General features: G+C 42.2%; 1 protein-coding gene across 4 annotated transcripts in view; it reads left to right on the top strand.

The window, feature by feature from the left end:
• Positions 1-18,494, top strand: part of Fmnl2 (formin like 2) — a 279,290-nt gene extending 260,796 nt beyond the window's left edge. Inside the window, exons 18-27 of one of the 4 annotated variants that reach the window (XM_048345458.1) lie at positions 527-761; positions 2,005-2,073; positions 2,180-2,260; positions 3,944-4,073; positions 5,298-5,461; positions 6,292-6,393; positions 9,736-9,834; positions 10,513-10,636; positions 14,962-15,008; positions 17,325-18,494. In XM_048345458.1, coding sequence (XP_048201415.1) covers positions 527-761; positions 2,005-2,073; positions 2,180-2,260; positions 3,944-4,073; positions 5,298-5,461; positions 6,292-6,393; positions 9,736-9,834; positions 10,513-10,636; positions 14,962-15,008; positions 17,325-17,363 — 1,090 coding nt within the window. In that variant the 3' untranslated portion in view covers positions 17,364-18,494. The other 3 variants (XM_048345457.1, XM_048345456.1, XM_048345459.1) reach the window with 3 other exon arrangements.
• The last annotated feature ends 591 nt before the right edge of the window (positions 18,495-19,085 follow it).

Here is a 19,085-nt window from a genome sequence, read left to right as displayed (position 1 = left end):
GTATGATGCTGAAACTTGGTGTGTTCTGTTTTTTTTAATCTTGAATAGTTTGTTATGATAATTTAATGTAATTCTGTTGTTATTTTTAAGATAATCCAGAGAATAATAGAGAGCTTGTAGCAGATACTTCATGTAGAAATATTTTACAGAATCTATCAGGTACTCTGTAATTGTTTATGAAGTTAACTTCTTTAATAGTACTTGATGGTGTCTGGGCAGTGACCTTCAACTGCTTAGCTATCAGTTGTTCCAGTCTTCATTTTGCCTTCAATTTCATTGGCTTCTGATTTCTACAAACGTAGATATCTCAAATTCCCTAAATTTGTAACTCTAAATTTGTGAATCTGACTGTGGCACCTATGGTAAGGTCAAGGCTTTCTGCAATGATCAATTAAGGTTTCTGGGCTTACAGTAGGACAGACAGAAATGGAGCCTTGTTGCCTTCCTAGTGGATGAGTCGGACTGGGTAGAGGTGTGCTGGGAAAGGTTAAGTTTTCTAACATTGACCTGTCCACATTGTGTTCAGATTTGACTTGAAGACACTGCCTGTAGACTTTGTAGAATGTTTGATGAGGTTCTTGCCCACTGAGAATGAAGTGAAAGTTCTCCGGCTCTATGAGCGGGAAAGAAAGCCCTTGGAGAACCTGTCAGATGAAGACCGCTTCATGATGCAGTTCAGTAAAATTGAGCGGCTCATGCAGAAGATGACCATCATGGCCTTCATTGGGAACTTCACAGAAAGTGTTCAGATGCTGACCCCCGTGAGTGGACCAGCGCTGGCAGGGGAGGGGTCCAAATAAATAGAGTCACTTATTTTTAAGTCTATCTGGAATTACAAATGTAGTGGGCTCTAAAGACTCCAGTCACTTTGTAGATTGCATTTTTATTTATCTTTTTGTTGTGTGCCATATTGTTATTCTCTCTGGAGAATGTTGTTTTCTGTGTCTAGATGTCCTCTGTTGCTCAAAAGACATGGATACCAAGAAAAACCATTGTTTAAAACTTGGTTGTCTGCTGAAGATAATAGTCTCTGGTTATGTTGGCAAGAATTAAAGTGCATGCTCATAATAAGCAGAGTTATAAGCTTTTGTTTGAATCATTAATGTCACCATAGGATTTTTCTTCATTAGAAGTTTGTTACATTGTTTTGTGGTGATGTACAAGTACTAGCCAACTATCCATCACTCCCTGTCTGTCTGGGAGACATATAAATATCATAAACTTCAGTTTGTTCCTAGTTTTGTTTTTAAGTGAAATTTATTAGTTACTATGTCTGTACATGTTCTGAGAACTTCATTCTTGCTGTTCCATTCTTGGACAGCCCCACTGATTTAAAAGTATAAATTGTAGCTGAACACTGCTGATTCATGCCTATAATCTGAGGTACTCAGGAGAGGGAGTTCTGACAATCAAGGTCCAGAGGCAGTGCAGCAGATAAATCCAAGAGACACTCCAGTAAGCCAGAGTGGAGGCATGGCTCAAGTAGTAGAGTGCCAGCCATGAGTGAAAAAGCTAAGGTACAACACAAGGCCCTGAGTTCAAGCCCCTGTACACACACACACACACACACACACACACACACACACACACACACATACACACACACACACAGAGTTTTTGTGATGAGGGAGGTGTTGAGCAAGGAATTGAGTTCTACACACACACACACAAACACAACGTTTGTGAGGAATGGTGGGCAGAGAAACAGAACAGACTGTTGACTCTGAGTCTTCTTGGTCCTAGGTTTTTTAAGCTTTTGTGATAGCCAAGTTCCTATGTTACTTGTTACGACAAATAGTTTTAGAAAACAGCTTGCGTGTAATGATGTGGTTATCTAAGCCCAGTCTGTCATCTGCATTTGTTATACTCAGTAGAAATAAAATCTCATTATTAAGACTTTAAGATCCTATTTTCTTCTGTGTTAGCTTTTAGTTTCCAATTAGTTTCTCATTTTTAATATGTCTTTCTTTTTATTCCCTCTTCCTTCCTGTGATTGGACTCTAGCAACTGCATGCAATTATAGCAGCATCTGTCTCTATAAAGTCATCCCAAAAGCTCAAGAAAATTCTGGAGGCAAGTGAAGTTTTCTGTGTGTATGCATATGGAGAGCTGCCTTGTCAGCTGCCTTCCAAAGCTTGCAAAGCTGTCCTCATGGGCCTCTCTTTTTCTTTCTTTGCAGATCATCTTGGCCCTTGGAAATTATATGAATAGCAGCAAACGAGGAGCAGTTTATGGATTTAAACTTCAGAGTTTAGATCTGGTGTGTGATCTACGAGAGCTATGAAAGCTGGCAGAGATTAAGCCCTGGGTGGGAGGTGGTGTGCCCCTATGGGAGGGCCGTTGGGATTTTTTTGATGAATTCTTTCTGCTAGCGGAAGGAAATCACTTGGTTAAGAAAAAATTCTGAAATACTATTTGACTGGAAAGATTTGAAACCTTAGGAATACTCATATTCCTTAACCCAGGATTTTCATGTCTAAGAATCTTTTCTAGGAGTCTGAATTATAAATGATGGACTTTGTTTATAAGTGCAAAAAATTGGCAAGAATTTCAAGGTCTAGTATTATGGGAAAGGATTAAGTATGCTGGAATAATAGTTACTGCATTGAACTACATTCAGCCGTGTACATACTTGGAGAGAATGTTTTGAGACAATTGAATAATTTCATGTTTTGGAAAGAAAATAAAATATACATTGCAGATATTTAATTTTATTTTAATTTTTTGTTTTCTGCATGGATGAAAGCACTATTATTTTCTAAATCACTTACATGTGCAGGCATAGAGAAAAATTCTCCATGGAGCCAAGCTGTGTGGTCCTAGTGTTCTTTCCTTGTGAGAAAGAAAGGAGAGACCTGGTTATTTGATCATGTACAGTATATAACATAAAGTCACCATTCTATCTGTGAAGAATTTGTTCCAAGCACCCACACCCCTTGTTTCATGGATATCAACTCCATAGTTGCTCAAATCCATTTTATATGGTATAGTATTTGCATACTTCCCTCCTATATTTTAAATCATGCCTTCTTTACTTAGAACACGATGTAAATGATTTGCAAATAATTGTTACATAGTATTGCTCAGGGAATAATGACAAGAGAAGTCTGTATATGTTCAGTACAGATTCAGTACCACCCTTATCCATTATGGGTTAAGCACATGCATAGATGCAGAACATGTGGACATACAGTGCTGGGTCCAGCTGCCTTGAGTCACTTGAAGCTAGGGAGTAAGATTGGAGCTGAGCTAAAAGTAAAGATTGCAGTGGAGAAGCTGTGAGATGTTCAGTTTCCACACATTTCTGCTGGCTTCAGCTGACTCTCCTTTCTCCTGTTGCCCTGCTCCTTCATTTTGGAAAGTGCCAACACTAGTCTTCTCACTTTGAAGCCAGGATAGGTAGAATAGCAGATACAGGCATGGGGGCATTGATGTTAGCAGGCTATGAATCAGACCTAGATGTATTCTAAGAGTCAACACTGATCATTTAAAAATTGGTGGGTGGCTCACTACATAGTATATTGACTTAAATAGCAAGCACAAGGTTATTAGTTCAAACTCCAATATTGCACAAAACAAACAACTGGGTGTTGATGGCTCACGCCTAAAGTCCTAGCTATTCGGGAGGCTGAGATCTGAGAATAGTAGTTCAGAGCCATCCTGGTTTGACAAATCTGTGAGGTTCTTACTTCCTGTTAGCCAGCAAAAAGCTGGAAGTAGAGGCATGGTTCCAATGATATAGTGCCAGCTGTGAGCATAAAAGCCAGGAGATAGCAGAAGGCCCTGAATTTAACCATTGAGTCCTACATTTCTCCTGGGAATGTTTATTGCCAACCTGTTGGGCAAAGTGTATTGTTACTTACATTTGGGTCAATATCACTTGCTGGGCAACTATGCCTTCATCCTTGTTTTTGAGTTTAACCATGCCTCCTTCTATTTTCAGCTCTTAGACACAAAGTCAACAGACCGAAAACAAACGCTGTTGCACTATATATCAAACGTTGTAAAAGAAAAATACCACCAAGTGTCTCTATTTTATAATGAGCTTCATTATGTGGAAAAAGCTGCTGCAGGTACTTAATTTTGCTTTTAAGGTTACTCTGGGTTATTAGTGTCTTTAATTATGGGGGGACCATTCCTTGCCTGAAAATTCTTCAGAACTCATTTATAGACAGGGCCAGTCAGGTTCTGGTGGCTTATGCCTATAATCCTACTTAACTTTGGCTGAGATCAGTTCCCAGTTCAGAGTCAGCTCGGACAGAATCCTCCTTGACTCTTATCTCCATTTAACCAGCAAAGAGCTGGAAGTGGAGATGTGGCTTACGTCAAAGAGTACCAGCCATGAGTGACAAAGCTAAGCAAGAATGAGAGGCTCTCAGTTCAGGAGTGCCCTCTATTAGCACAAAATAAATAAAAAGTAAGTAAAAATGCAATATCAGTAAGTTTCTAGCCTATTATCACATTGTGCTGTGATGCCCATTCCCAGGAGTGATCTGAAATGTGGCAGTGAAGGTCATGGCTCTGCAGGTCTTTGGTGCCTGTGTTCATTTCCTCATGCATTGATTGTTCTCTTGGTTTTGTTGTTGATGTATGAGAAATGGGAACGAGAATCTGTGATCACTTCCTCACAAAAACTTCTGATTTTGTGTCATTCTTCCTACTGAGATATGGCAGTTTTAAACAGTTTTCTGTTGTTTGAACACTAGCTTAAATTACCACTGTTTATTGGTTGTTGCTTTTCTCTGACAGCATTTTCTCATCTAAATGATCAGTGTTTCTAAGAAAGTTGGGATGCACAAGATAACAATAGTAACCCCATAATGTAGGTGAAGAAATTGTCATTTGTTGAATTTAATAGTCACATAGGCAGAAGTGATGGACACAGGCCTAGAACTCAAGTCTTCTGAGTTCCTGTATACATATCATTTAATGTATTATGTCTTATTAAAAAGAGCCTTGAGAGTTGTATAAGAAAGATATGCAAATTGACCTTGCAGTTAGTTACAGTCCATAGTTTTCAGATTGTGTTCTTGAACCATAAGTAGCCAATGTTTATTATGAATTTAGATTCCTGTGGCCTATTCTACCTAGTTGTATATTTTAGGGTTAATTAAAGCATATGAAGAACTTACTGCAATGCTTGATAGTCAGAACTTTGTGTATCATTTCCATTAGAGGCTCTGTGTTAAAAGCTAGGAACTAGCTATAATGGCTTTGAGTGAATTTAATCAAGTACTGATTAGCTATGGTTTTGACTGTCATAGAAGTTCACTGAAACATTGTTTTCTCTGCATCAGTCTCTCTTGAGAATGTTCTGCTGGATGTCAAGGAGCTACAGAGGGGCATGGACCTGACCAAAAGGGAGTACACCATGCATGACCACAACACGCTGCTGAAGGAGTTCATTTTCCACAATGAGGGGAAGCTGAAGAAGCTGCAGGACGATGCTAAGATTGCACAGGTAGCTGAAGGATGCGATACCTCCGTGCTCCCTGGGGCACAGGGTGTGGGTCTGGGGCAATGTTCCATTCCTCTTACTTCAGAGGATGGATTTCTAATGTAGCAAGTAAGTATTACAGAGTTGCATACAACATCCCAGTGTTGACTGTGAAAGAACAGGCTCCTGCTTCTTCTTTTCTTCTCTCCTTTTACTTCTAGCTCCTAGCACTGGTGTTCTTACAGTTGTGCATAGTTGTCCCCAGAGCATAAGGCTTCAGCAGATCTTTACCTCAAAATCTAGCATGACACTGGAAGGGTTGCTGATATATACACAAACTTACTGAACAGAATGAAGGCAAATCATCACGTTAGGGAGGTTAAAAGTGCTGGGGACACAGAAAGCAGAAAACGTGGTATGGCTTCTGATTTGAAGCCATCTTGCATGACACTGAGTTGGAGCAGACACTGTGTCCCCCTTGTGGAGATGTCATAGAAACATGAAGCACGGGGTGGGGATTCCGAGTCAGAGATGTCGGAGATCCCTTTCACCTTGGTTTAAGAGGTACTGCTATAGCCTTTGGAAACTGAATAGGGGCGTGTGAATGTGTGTGTGTGTGTGTGTGTGTGTGTGTGTGTGTGTGTAAACAGCAGGAGGTCCTAGAGATGAACTCCTGTCTCCTGCTGCTGCACTCCTCTGGCATTTGTGGAGATGGGTGGGGAGGTAAGAAAGGCCAGGGGGAAAAGCCATGGAGACGCCTGCCCTTCCCTGGTGCTTTGTTTCCATTTTCCCCCAGAGTCTCCAGTGCAAATGTGGAAATTGATGAGAGTCATGGGAGATTTGCTTCTTTACAGGATGCCTTTGATGATGTGGTGAAGTATTTTGGAGAAAACCCCAAGACAACACCCCCCTCTGTCTTCTTTCCTGTGTTTGTCCGGTTTGTGAAAGCCTATAAGGTAAACAGGAGGGGTGTCCTTTGCATGTATCCTTGTTGTTCCTGGTCAGGCAGGGGCCTCCTCCAGAAAAGCATCCATCCCAGCTGCTCCACAGGAGGCCTTTTGGGCTACTTTGGGCAGTGAATCTGGGAGGTGAGTGACAGATGTTAATCTCTGGCTCTGTAGAGGGCAAGAGCTTCCTGGAATTCTCAGGCCCTGGTGGTTCCTCTTTCCATTGTACCGAGTTTGGCTATCAACCTGAAAACAAAAGCTCTTGGCTTCCCACTAGGGAAAGTGAGGTACTGTAAGACCATTGCTGCCCTGTTGCTGATGGATGACCTATGCAGGCAAGAAGGACAGAAAATCCAGGGCTCCTGAGGGGTTGTATAATAGGTAAAATAAGAGCTTAACCTGTGAAACAGCACATGGTATAGCTGACAGTAGGGACGGCCTTCTGTGTTATACCCGGCCCAGCTGTGACTCCAACACTACTAGTTTGTGTAGGCTGAAGGATGGTTCTGCTAAAGGTGGCCTCTCTGAGTTTCCTTATCTGAGTCAATAATGACCCTTTCTTAAAATGACATGCCTTCCTGGATATAATTTATACCACTGGCTTGAAAAGTCATGTGACCCAAATAGGCCTAGGAGAAAGAATGACAAGGAAGGTATTAGAGAATTTTCACTCCTTTAGAACACATTGCAGACGTCAAGGTTGTCTTTCAGTAACCTGTGGGTTTGGTTCCAAGAGCCCCAAGGATGCATGAGTCCCTTATGTGAAAGGCTGCAGCGTTTGTACCCTCCTGCATACTTGAATCTGCTCTAGACAACTTGGGACACCTAAGACAGTATGAGTCCTGGGCGAGCAGGTTCCGTACTATAGAGTTTAAGCCAAAAAAATATGTTCATGGTTCATGTTCAGTACAGATGGCAGATTTTCTTATATTCTAATATTCAGTTGACCCATGGCTGTGGAGCCCACAAATACAGAGCAACAACTGTAGTCTCTGGCATTCTCCCTGTGTACCAATGGCAATGTCGGCAAATGAGGACGTGTTTATTGTAGAGGGAAGGAACAGTTTGTCAGGGTTTGTATACTTTTGAGACAAAAAATACATTAGAATTCAGAGTCATTTCTCTAATGCTGGTAGAGGCTAATGGCTTTAGAGGTCATGCTCGAGTTTTTTTATTATAAATGCCCAAATCTTTGGCCAACTTTTCTCAGCATAGCTAATGTGGTAGTGATACTACAAGCTTGTCTTTGGCAGTGAGGATGAACACAAACACTGTGCAAACTATGCAAAATACATAGGGCGGGAAGGCAGGCCACTGTTGCCATGTGACGTTGACTCCCAGTCCACACTCCCCTGGCCTTCAGCACTGTGAGCTGCAGAGATAGCCTGAGGATGCCTGTTATGAGCCACAGTCATTTCTTCACAAAAACAACTGTAAGTCCAGGCTGAGCAGTACTGTTGGTCACTGTAATCCCAGCTACTCAGCAGGTGAAGTTTAGTAGGATTGCAGTTTCAGGCCAGCCTTGGTAAAACATTAGCATGGCCCGCACTTTCATCATATGCCAGGTATGATGGCTTCAAGCCCATCCCAGTTACACTAGAGGCTTTATGTAGGAGGAATACTGTCTGAGGCCAGCCCTGAGTTTAAAATATGGATGACTCTGCCTGAAAAAAATCATATTGCAGAAAAGGGCTGGGGGGCATGGCTCAAGTGGTAGAACACCTGCCTAGCAAATGAAACTTTACTAGATTCTAACTCAGTATCCCCAAAACAAAACACCAACTTATGAGCCTAAAGTTAAATGATATAATAAATGTAAATTTGAAATTTTGTATATAAGCTGGGAGGTGCTGGGGTTGGTCTCGATGTCCAACGCCCCAGCGTTGACAGTGTGTGGGGAGCATGGCCCTGGCTGGGTAGGAGCATAACCCTCCCCATTACCCTGGCTCCCTGTAGTGGTCTTGGTTTTTTTTTTTTTTTTTTTGGGCCAATCCTGGGGCATGGACTCAGGGCCTGAGCCCTGTCCCTGGCTTCTCTTTGCTCAAGGCTAGCACTCTGCCACTTGAGCCACAGCGCCACTTCCTGTATATGTGGTGCTGGGGAATTGAACCCAGGGCCTCATGTATACGAGGCAAGCACTCTTGCCACTAGGCCATATCCCTAGCCCCCTGTAGTGGTCTTAGTTTCCTCGTTGAAGTAAGTGCTTGAGGAAGTGGTGGGCGCGGGGCGTGTCCCTTGCCCTGTGTGGTGAACCATCTCCTTGCTTTGCACTGATTTGGTACTCAGTATGCAGAAATGGAGGATTGATGACTTCATTCCTTCCTACATACAAACGCAAGTGGTCAAAACTCAACTACTTAGATCCAGAGAATTGAGGTTTGAAACCAGCCCAGGGAGAAAAGTCTACGAACCTCCCATTTCCAAAATAACCAGCAAAGAGCCAGGCTAGACATATATCTCAAGTGATAAGTGTGAGTCGAGCAACTATGAGTCCCTAGGTTCAAACCCTGGTATTGGCAAAAAAAGAACCCCTCCCCCGTGTGTGTGCGCACGCGCGCACACACACACACACACACACACACACACACACACACACACACCAGCAAACACACAAACAAAAACCACCCCTAAACCAACAAAAACTCCCCTCCAATATTACTGCTGATAAACACTGAGATGCAAGGCACAGAATCTGTGATTTATACCTCAGCCCTAAATTAGATAGATGATGGTTTTCTATCAGTTCACTGCTCAGGAGAAGTCTCTTCAGGGACTTACTTGGCTTCAAGAGTGTTTGCCTGAGAGGGCTGTGAGCCTATTCGTGTATTCTCCCGAGTTTTCGGGCCTCTCTTGGGGAGGGGGGAGTGTAGGGCAAGTCCCTTGCTGGTGAGCCTTGCAGGCTTGCTGGTGAGTCCACGAAAGGAAGCAAGAGCCTAGGGAGATTTTCTTCAAATAGTGTACAAAAAGCAGAGGAGCCTAGGATCCTGCTTTCAGAGAAACTGTACTAAGTTAGCACATTCTGGAATCAAAACACACACATGAAAATCTCGAAGCATAGCAGCCCAAAGGGTGGGTCTCAATGCAACTTGTTGGGCCAGGACTTAGAAGCCATTTAAGCCAGGGAAATCATCAGGCAGGAAAGGACTTCCTCATGAGCGAACCTCAGCTGCTGGCTTTTGAAGATGTGCAGTCACTGGCCAATGAAATACAGAGTCAGAATGGAGCAGTGACACGAAAGCAGAGGCCTTACCTTCCATCCATGCCACTTGAGCTCACCAAGGACTCTGAAGAATGGCTTTTAAAATCTTCAATGCAGTCATTTCCATTTATGTGATTTTTTTCTCCCCTCAGCAAGCAGAAGATGAAAACGAGCTGAGGAAAAAGCAGGAACAGGCTCTTATGGAAAAACTGCTGGAGCAAGAAGCTCTGATGGAGCAGCAAGACCCGAAGGTAGGAAGGTCTTCTAAGAGAGCCGCATGTGTGAGGCGGAGAGTGACATCAGGCGGATTTCGCAGGGTCCTTTCTACTTTCTCCCGGGCTTGAGAGGCAGAAATGTGTTCTTTCATCACTTACTTCAGCAACACCAGAACGAGGCTGATAGCATGCTTGCATAGCATTTCTGTGTTTATGGAGATGTGGAATTTACATCTTAGTTGGATGTAGGGGCCATGGATGTAGGGGCCATGCCAGCTGACCCCATGACTGGAGGACTTTGCATCCAGTGAGGGTTCTGTGCTGACAGTGGGGTGCAGGCGGTGACTGATGGGGTCTCGGTTTGGCAGGGTTGTGAGGAAGTGTTTCATGAAGGGCAGTGTCATGGGTAAGGGCAGAGGCTGGAGGCCTTTCCTCCAATGTGTGTGAAGCCTGTGATTATTACCAGCTGCATGTGCGGCTGTAGGACTTGGCTTTCCCATTGCAGCCTGCTGAGGTTTTGTGTATTTTTGGGAGAAAGTTTCTATTATCTTTCCAAATACTTCCTGGATTTTTCCCATTTCGAGCAGATTTGGAGGTGGTGCTGGGTGTACTTTTGGCAGAGGGTGATTATTAAAATAAAGCTCAGGCACATTTGGAGTTGCTTTCAAACTCCCAGTGGGCCATGCCTCACTCTTTGCCTTTCTTTCTTCCCAGTCTCCTTCCCATAAATCAAAGCGGCAGCAACAAGAGTTAATTGCAGAGTTGAGGAGGCGACAAGTGAAAGATAACAGACATGTTTATGAGGGGAAGGACGGAGCCATTGAAGATATCATCACAGGTAAAGCTGTTTCTGCCTGCGCCCTCAGCTAAACTGGACTGCATGCAGAATCTGCAGCTGCTTTTGAACTGGGTTTGCAAGTTCTTTAGTTCACTGTCAGATCCAGAATTATGTCATATTAGAATTTCTACTTAGGCTTCCCCATCACTCTGAAAACTCTTGCTTAGTTCTCCTTACTTCTCAGTAAGAAAGCCTGTAGTTTCAGCAGGGGTCCATCTCCCAATGGTTTTCCACTGTTTTGGATCTGTCATGTTCCATTTTCTTTCTTGTGACCCATTCGACTCTGTACCAACTACAGGCCAGTCTATAAAAGCTGCTGCTGCTGTTTTTTGTTTTTTGTTTTCCTTGCTTATTATACCTGGACTTGAACTCAGGGTTTGGGCATTGTTCCAAGCTTTTTAGCTCAAGGATAGCACTCTACCAGTTGAGCCACAGCACCATTTCCAGCTTTTTTTGGTGTTTAATTGGAGATAAGAATCTCATAGGATTTCCTGCCTGGGCTGGCTTCAAACTGTGATCCTCAGATCTCAGCCTCCTGAGTAGCTTGGATTACAGTTGTGAGTCAGTAGTGCGTGATGCACACAGACTTTTTCTGGCATGCTTTTTTTTTTTTTTTTTTTTTTTTTTTTTGCCAGTCCTGGGCCTTGGACTCAGGGCCTGAGCACTGTCCCTGGCTTCTCTTTGCTCAAGGCTAGCACTCTGTCACTTGAGTCACAGCACCACTTCTGGTCATTTCCTGTATATGTGGTGCTGGGGAATCAAACCCAGGGCTTCAAGTATACGAAGCAAGCACTCTTGCCACTAGGCCATATCCCCAGCCCTCTGGCATGCTTTTTAAAAGCCTTTTTTTTTTTTTTTTTTGACCAGTCCTGGGGCTTGAACTCAGGGCCTGAGCACTGTTCCTGGCTTCTTTTTGCTCAAGGCTAGCCCTCTGCCACTTGAGCCACAGAGCTACTTCTGGCCATTTTCTATATATGTGGTGCTGGGGAATCGAACCCAGGGCTTCATGTATACGAGGCAAGCACTCTTGCCACTAGGTGATATTCCCAGCCCTTAAAAGCCTTTTAAACTCATTCAAAGTAACTAAATTTACTAGGAAATTGGCGCCTAGTATTTTAATTTGGATGATCCCATAGGTTTCTAGCCCAGGACCAGGGGACTTGCTATGAATTGTGTCTTAACCTGGCTGCTGAGTTTTAGCATGTCCTCTTATCAGTCAGGTTGATAATGAGTGATTTCTGTCATATTCCTTGCACATGGATGCTGTTTGTCAGCATCTAAGATACTAAAAGCATGTGCGTTTTACTGGGGCTTGAACCCAGAATCTTCAGCATGCTAGACATGCACTCTACCACTGATCTGTGTCCCGATTTTAAGTGGTTTGGGGACACACCTGTATTATGGCAAAGTTAATAACAGGCTGAAGGGTAGAGAACAGAATATGTGCTTCAGCATGGCCCCACAGCCAGGTCAACAGTGACCAGGTATGGCCAGTCTTGTTCCCTGTGTGCTTCAAGGGGGCTGTTTCCAGCCCCCTTGAAGCACACCCAAGACTGTTGTTTCATTTGGAAATACTTAAGTTTGTATCTTTGAAAGATACAGACTCTTAACAAAGCCAGAGCATACACAGAGTACCATTATCACAACCCCCAAATCTAATAATTCTTTAATAAAAATCTAGGCCTTCTTCACATATTTTACTGTCCCAATTTTACTGTCTCCCTCTCTTCCCCTCCCACCCCCCAGAACAGGAGGTTGAACTCAGGGCCTCATGTTTGCTTGGTTTACTTGCTTGGTCAGTTGGTGCTATACTATTTGAGCCATGTCTCCAGCCATGCTTTTTGCTGTGTATTTTGGACATGAAATCTGTGCTTTTCTACCTGAGCCTGCTTTGTACCTTGTTTCTCTGGATCTCAGCCTACTGATTAGCTAGGAATACAGGCATGAACTTCCAGAGCCTGGCCCCAATTGTCCTATAGATAATTTGCATGATTTTTATTATTTCTTATTATGGTCTTGTCAACATGGTGAATATAGATCTGAGAGTCCCCAAACCACAAAATTTTTCACAAGCTCAGATCAAGGAAAATTAAGTAGATGGATGTGTTTAGATATAAAAGAAATCAATACTGAATTCTTTGACCATATAAAGGCAGTGTGAACCACAGGTTAGGTCAGTGCCCAGTGCTGCTAGTGCTCACCTCTCACATTCACATGCGTAGTACTGGTATCTCAGTGTGCATTCAGGGGCTTGCAGAGGCCCTTGCCACACCCCATTGTCCCGAATGTTCTCCTTGCTTCTTTAATACTGAGAAGGAAACCCCACATGGAGCAAGGCCAGTGTAGCCCTCCCCGCCTTAGTCCCAGTGCCACGCCACGGTAAGTAGGGAAGCAGTGAGCCCTGCACATTAACTCCAGATCCTTCATCAGTATGTCCTTCATTCCATGACACCTGGCTTATGAAATGAATTATGTCTTACAAATGTTTGCTTGACCTAATCCCCCAGCCTACCAGAGGAGTTGAATGTGTGTTGTATAGAGCAGTTTCTATTCTCCTTGGACTATGTTCCATTTTCCACCCCAACCCCAATCCCCCAATGGACTCCCTTAGAATTCTGAACTAACTGGAGTGTGGGTTGCCTTTCCCCTTGCCTGCCCTGCAGCCCTAGGTCTGATTAACAAACCACTAACAATGTACTAATGGAGTAGGTTGTAGCTTCTTACTCTCTTCTGTTTGTGTTGTCTGGCTGTCGTTTTCCATGCAGTGCTGAAGACTGTGCCCTTTACTGCTCGAACTGCCAAGCGTGGCTCTCGGTTTTTCTGCGAACCCGTTCTCACTGAGGAATACCATTACTAAACTATTGCTCTTTCTCACCTGATGCTATTAAAAGGTTGCTACAGGTTTTTGGACTTGTTCTGTTCCCCTCCATGTGTGTATTAGGGCCAGCTAACATGTTAGCCTGGAACCACCATCTCCATCGTATTGCATTTGTGTTGTCTTGCTGCATGGTTTTGCATCTGCCATTACAGTGCACGCATTGCTACTCCACTTTGAGAACATTATGTGCCTGCATTCCTGCAATTCTGGGATGTGTGACAGTTAATAGAATGGCTTTCAGAAATGATCAGAAATGATTTGAGAATCAGGATGGGAAAGTGGATTGCAAGTATGTTATGTAACTACTTTAATAAAACTACATTAATAATAACCACTGAGCTTATTTATTGGGCACTTACTGTGCTCTAATAGGTTTGTACTATTAAAACAATCTCTTTTTTTTAACGCAGTTAGCATGCTTTGGAAGTAAAATTATCCACTAATCAAAAGGGCTCAGAAAATGCTGTATTTTCAGAAGGAACTAGACCTTTGTCAACTGTCTCACACAAAGTGTGCTAGACCCCATTATATGGGCTTAAGACTGGAGCCCTTTTGACCTAAAAACCCATGTATGCTGACAATGGCAATTCATGGCCTCATGACATGCCATCATGGGCATGTCACCTCTATTCACTGTCATGCCCAACTTGAGCAGTTCCTTGTGGGAGCAGAGTTGTGAGGCAGGAAGTGAAAATGAAGCGATAACAGCTCCCGGCCATTGACTTCATGCCTCTCACTGGTGGCTCTGTTCCATGTCAAAGCAAGTCTTTCCTCTGTGCTGTGGTCCTATCTGGACCTGCTTTTTTCAGTCAGGATGGTGGCACCAAAAACACCAATAAGAAATACTTACAATCGGAAAAGGCCACTTTTCTTAGAACTCAAAAAACAATCAAACCTGGCTTCATTTTTGATGCTTAAGAGGGAACAATCTTCTCTCCGTACTTAGTTGATTAGGAAAAGAGAAGAGATGATGAGTCTAATTGGGATTAGCCACTGATTGATTCCAGGCTGTGATTGACATGGAATGGGATGCTTATTTCGTGACATAACCATTTCATGGATTCTATCTGTTATGTGTGCTTGTCTTTGAAGATACCAAAAGACATAGTGTCTTTGCCTGCTCTGTAGTGAACTTACCCACCAGTGCTTATTAACAGGCTGGAAACTGTCACCTGCCAAGGCTGTTTGCTCTTAAATTTTGCTGCTGGACTGTCTTTCTGGAGACCATCTTAAAAGCAGCTTGGAACTGGGTGGTCAGAGAGCTGGGTGGGAAGACACACTTAGCTTTCCCTTGTTATTTCTAACACTACTTAAAGTAATGGTCTCCCCTCTCCTTCGTTGGCTAACATGCCTGGGAATGTTAAGCACTAAGTTGAGTTGCTTTCCATTTTCATCCCATTTTTACTTAACCATCATTTTGTGTTTTTGTTCTTTTTTTTCTGTTTAGCTTTAAAGAAGAATAATATCACTAAATTTCCAAATGTTCACTCGAGGGTAAGGATTTCTTCTAGCACACCGGTGGTGGAGGATACACAGAGCTGGCAAGCATCACTTTTTACTTAGCTTCCTCCTCTCTCTGATCAATGGTTTTCCTTTATGGCTAAGGGTAATACTGGTGAGATTCTGATCAGGAGAAGTCTTTGAAACTCACATTGCAAAGATCCGAGGCCGAGTCTTTCTACTGGACTCCCTCTCAGCCTATTCCATATTCAAGTGTGATGGCTTGGGCAAGGGTTTACTGATGATTGTATTTGCTCTGAGCACTAGTCCTTCCTTCCCTTATCTCTTGAAAATTACCCGCAACTCCTTTTATCTGGAGGTTGGAAGCAGGTCCTGGCCAGGGGATATGATCTACAGTCTTTGAAAAAAAAGGATCTTTAGAACTAATTGCCTAGAGGACTCAGGAACCATAGAACTACATACATTTCAAAGAATCTGGCATTCTGGTTGACTAGTGTGGGTTAGGAAGTAGAGGCTTGAGTAGATTAGAACATGTATAATTATTCTTTGCTTTAAGTTACAAAGAATCAGGCAGGGTTACAAATTCCAGTTATTTAGCAGCCAGAAAGGTAACTTAACAGCTTCCTTTTTTCCATGCAGGAATATGGACTCACTATTGCCTAGTCTAATTTTTCAAGAGAACCAGAAGCTTTTGTTTTTGTTATCAACTTAAAATGTTTCAAAAAATATTGATGTGTGTAGGACAAAGGTTACATGGGCTTAGTATGGCCCATTAACTCCATTTTTCAGTGTGAATAGATGTAGGGATAGAAAGGTTACATTTGGTTCAAAACAGTAAATTTAGTTTGCATGTTTTTGGAGGTGGGTATTTCTTAGCAGAAGTCAACAATATTGTTTGTAGAAGGAAAATAAATTCTAATTAAGACAAAGAGAGCAGGTAATGTCTGTTACATTTTCTTTGCTCTAACTCCACCAAAAGGAAGCTCCATGCTAGATAACTTGCTAACTGCCATATTTCTGAAGGCCTTCAATACCGAGAATACTTATAAAACTGTTCATCCCACTTCGTCCATTAGAGCAATACCTAGAACCGGTATGTGGTCATTCCTTTTTTTTTTTTTTTTTTTTAATGCTGGAACTGGGTTTTGGACTCAAGCTTATTTCTCTCCCTTACTCTATCACTTGAACCATGCCTTTACTTCTGGCTTTTTGGTGGTTAACTGGAGATTAGTCTCTGGAATAGCTTCAAATCGTGATCTTCAGATCTCAGCCTCCTGAGTAGCTGCTTATAAGTGTGAGCCACTTGCCACCTAGCTTTTTAATTTTTTTCATTACTTTTGTAATTTTTGTTTTGTATCTGTGTGCCAGACTTGGGGCTTAAATGTTGTCCTTGCATTTCCTTTGCTCAAGGCTAGTAGTCCTCTACCACTTGAGTCACACCACTACTTCTGGCCTTTTCTGGGTTATTTATTGGAGATAAGTCTCATAGACTTTCCTGCCTGGGCTGGCTTTGAGCTGTCATCCTCAGATCTCATGAGTAGCTAGGATTAGAGGTATGAGCCACACACTTGCTATTTTTTTTTTTTTTGGCCAGTCCTGGGCCTTGGACTCCGGGCCTGAGCACTGTCCCTGGCTTCTTCCCGCTCAAGGCTAGCACTCCGCCACTTGAGCCACAGCACCGCTTCTGGCCGTTTTCTGTATATGTGGTGCTGGGGAATCGAACCTAGGGCCTCGTGTATCCGAGGCAGGCACTCTTGCCACTAGGCTATATCCCCAGCCCTGTTATTTTTAAATATTAAACATTCTGCTTTTCCAGTCTCCTTGTTGATGAAGTGCAAAAATCTTGAATGGTACAAGAAAATATGGAGGTAATGCAGTTACTTGAGCATTGCTTGTAAATCACATACACATGACATATGACCTCCTTTAATAGAATGCGAACAGTGGAACATGTGTTGCAATCTGAGGCCTTGAGATTTCTTCCTTTATTAGTTTCGCAGCTTAGAATTCATTATAAGTATTGATATTCAGGCTTCCAGAGAAGCAAAAAGCTAAACCACGCACAGCTGCTTCTAATGAAGAAAATTCAAAGTAAGACTTATACTAGATACTCTGGCCAGTGACAAATAATCTATATATTTTTCTCTTCAAGTCCCAGAATCCTACCAGTATTACATCTTATTTTACTGTAAATATTGAAAGCAAATGTCTGATTCAATGCTCAATAAATCTGAAGTGCTCATTAGCAGACTCTTCTCACAAGCTGCTTTGATGGGCTGCAAGAGGCCTTTGTCTTGTTTACGCACACTAGAGGCTGCTGGTCTTTAATTGGCACTCTTCTCTTTACAGATCTTAGAAACCAACCATACAGACGAGCCGATGCGGTGAGGAGAAGTGTCAGGCGGCGCTTTGATGATCAGAACCTGCGTTCTCTTAACGGTGCAGAAATAACCATGTGAACCAGAGACCTGCCCTGTGTGAATAGAGGGTGTGTGGGAATGGAACTACCCTCAGGAATTTTATGTGCTACCATATAGCTGCAGCCTTGAACAGAGACAAAATATTAAGGGCTCAGATTTAGCAAACACATAGGAACTTTAAAGTGATGGGTTCACCTTTCAACCCGTTAACAAGTGCCTCAAAATGGAAGTACCTGCTCAGATTAATCAAAGCAATAGGATTTGATTTGATTAGGTATCTTTTTACATCAGTCAGTATGTTACTCAGTTTTTTAACCAAAATGTAAATTTCCTATTAAATTCATTACTTGCCATTGTGACTGTCTCATAATGGCCCACCCTGGCTTCCTGATAAGTTGTAAATAACATGGCTGGGTTTCCTTTGCTATCTACTAAGGAATTCTGTGTTCCAGCCATATCCATCAACTTCCTGTTTTTAAGGACTTACAACATGAAAACGGTCATATGATGAAGTCCTTTGTATTACCAAGTCCTAGCAGAATGCAGATAGGATGTGATCGGGACAGGGCTTGTCCCTCAAACCTGTGTCCCGTGTCATGCTCTACTTATGCTGGCTTGGGTGTTATTTCCCCAGGCATTCATTGGTATAAATGCAAGATAATGGCATAAAATGCTGAGTAAGACTCATTTACAGTACTATGTTCTTAAGCTAGGGGCAGCTTTTTTAACAAAACATATATATTTATTTAATTAGCACTAAAACTAACATCTCAGTAATCGTTATTAGGATTTCTGAGGACTGTTAAGGGTCAATCATGATAGAAATGGGTGCCTTGTTAGGGAGTTTACCAGCTCCATTCATCAGTAAGCATTCCATAGACTACATCGGCTAGCAGCCTTAGGAACCTTGCTTTACTCTCCTGACAATCGCAGGTTTTTTTTCCTTTTGTAAATTGGGGAATCGTGACACATTTGGCATTATATAGCAAAGCTGAATTGTTTATACATTAACATTGGGATTAAGTTTAAGCTGTATGTGATGGGGCTAAATGGTTGACCTGTTAAACTTTCTCACAAGGCACTGGACCCATTCCAAAGTTAAAAAACTGGACTCAAGCTAAATTTATACTTTTCATAATATGCATTTCTGCTTCTAGCTTACCATCTTGATATATGAATTGTAAAGTTTATTGTATAGTATTTAACCACTGAATTTCTTATGTTGTGCTCATGTGAATCTCTTGGTGAAGGCCCTTATACCTTGGATGTGTAGTTAAATGATCTCTTTTTAAATGTACAGATATTTTGCTATAAAATTGGTGCAGTTTTTTATGGTTTTTACACTTCTCTTTAATTCCCACCTAAGCCTCTGGGTAATACTGTAAATATTGTTTAAAAATGCATCGCCCTATGCTATACAATCTGAATGTTATTTTAACTTATAGTTTTTTTTAAATATATATATATTTAACTACAAGGACAGTTTAGAGATCAGTTACAGTTCACCTTAGTACCTATTTACAGATTAAGCTGCCACCTACTGGCACATTTCCATGTGTACTTTAAAAGAACATGCCAAGATGTTGTCTTTCCGTTGCATCAACATGCATTTTGGTAAAAATAGCTATTTAACCATGAATTACAGGCCAAATAGATGGACCATTACTTCAAGCAGCTTTTAAAGGTAAAT

Source organism: Perognathus longimembris, chromosome 4 (genome assembly GCF_023159225.1).
Source record: "Perognathus longimembris pacificus isolate PPM17 chromosome 4, ASM2315922v1, whole genome shotgun sequence".
NCBI lineage: Eukaryota > Metazoa > Chordata > Mammalia > Rodentia > Heteromyidae > Perognathus > Perognathus longimembris.
This window is presented reverse-complemented; position numbering and strand designations above follow the sequence as displayed.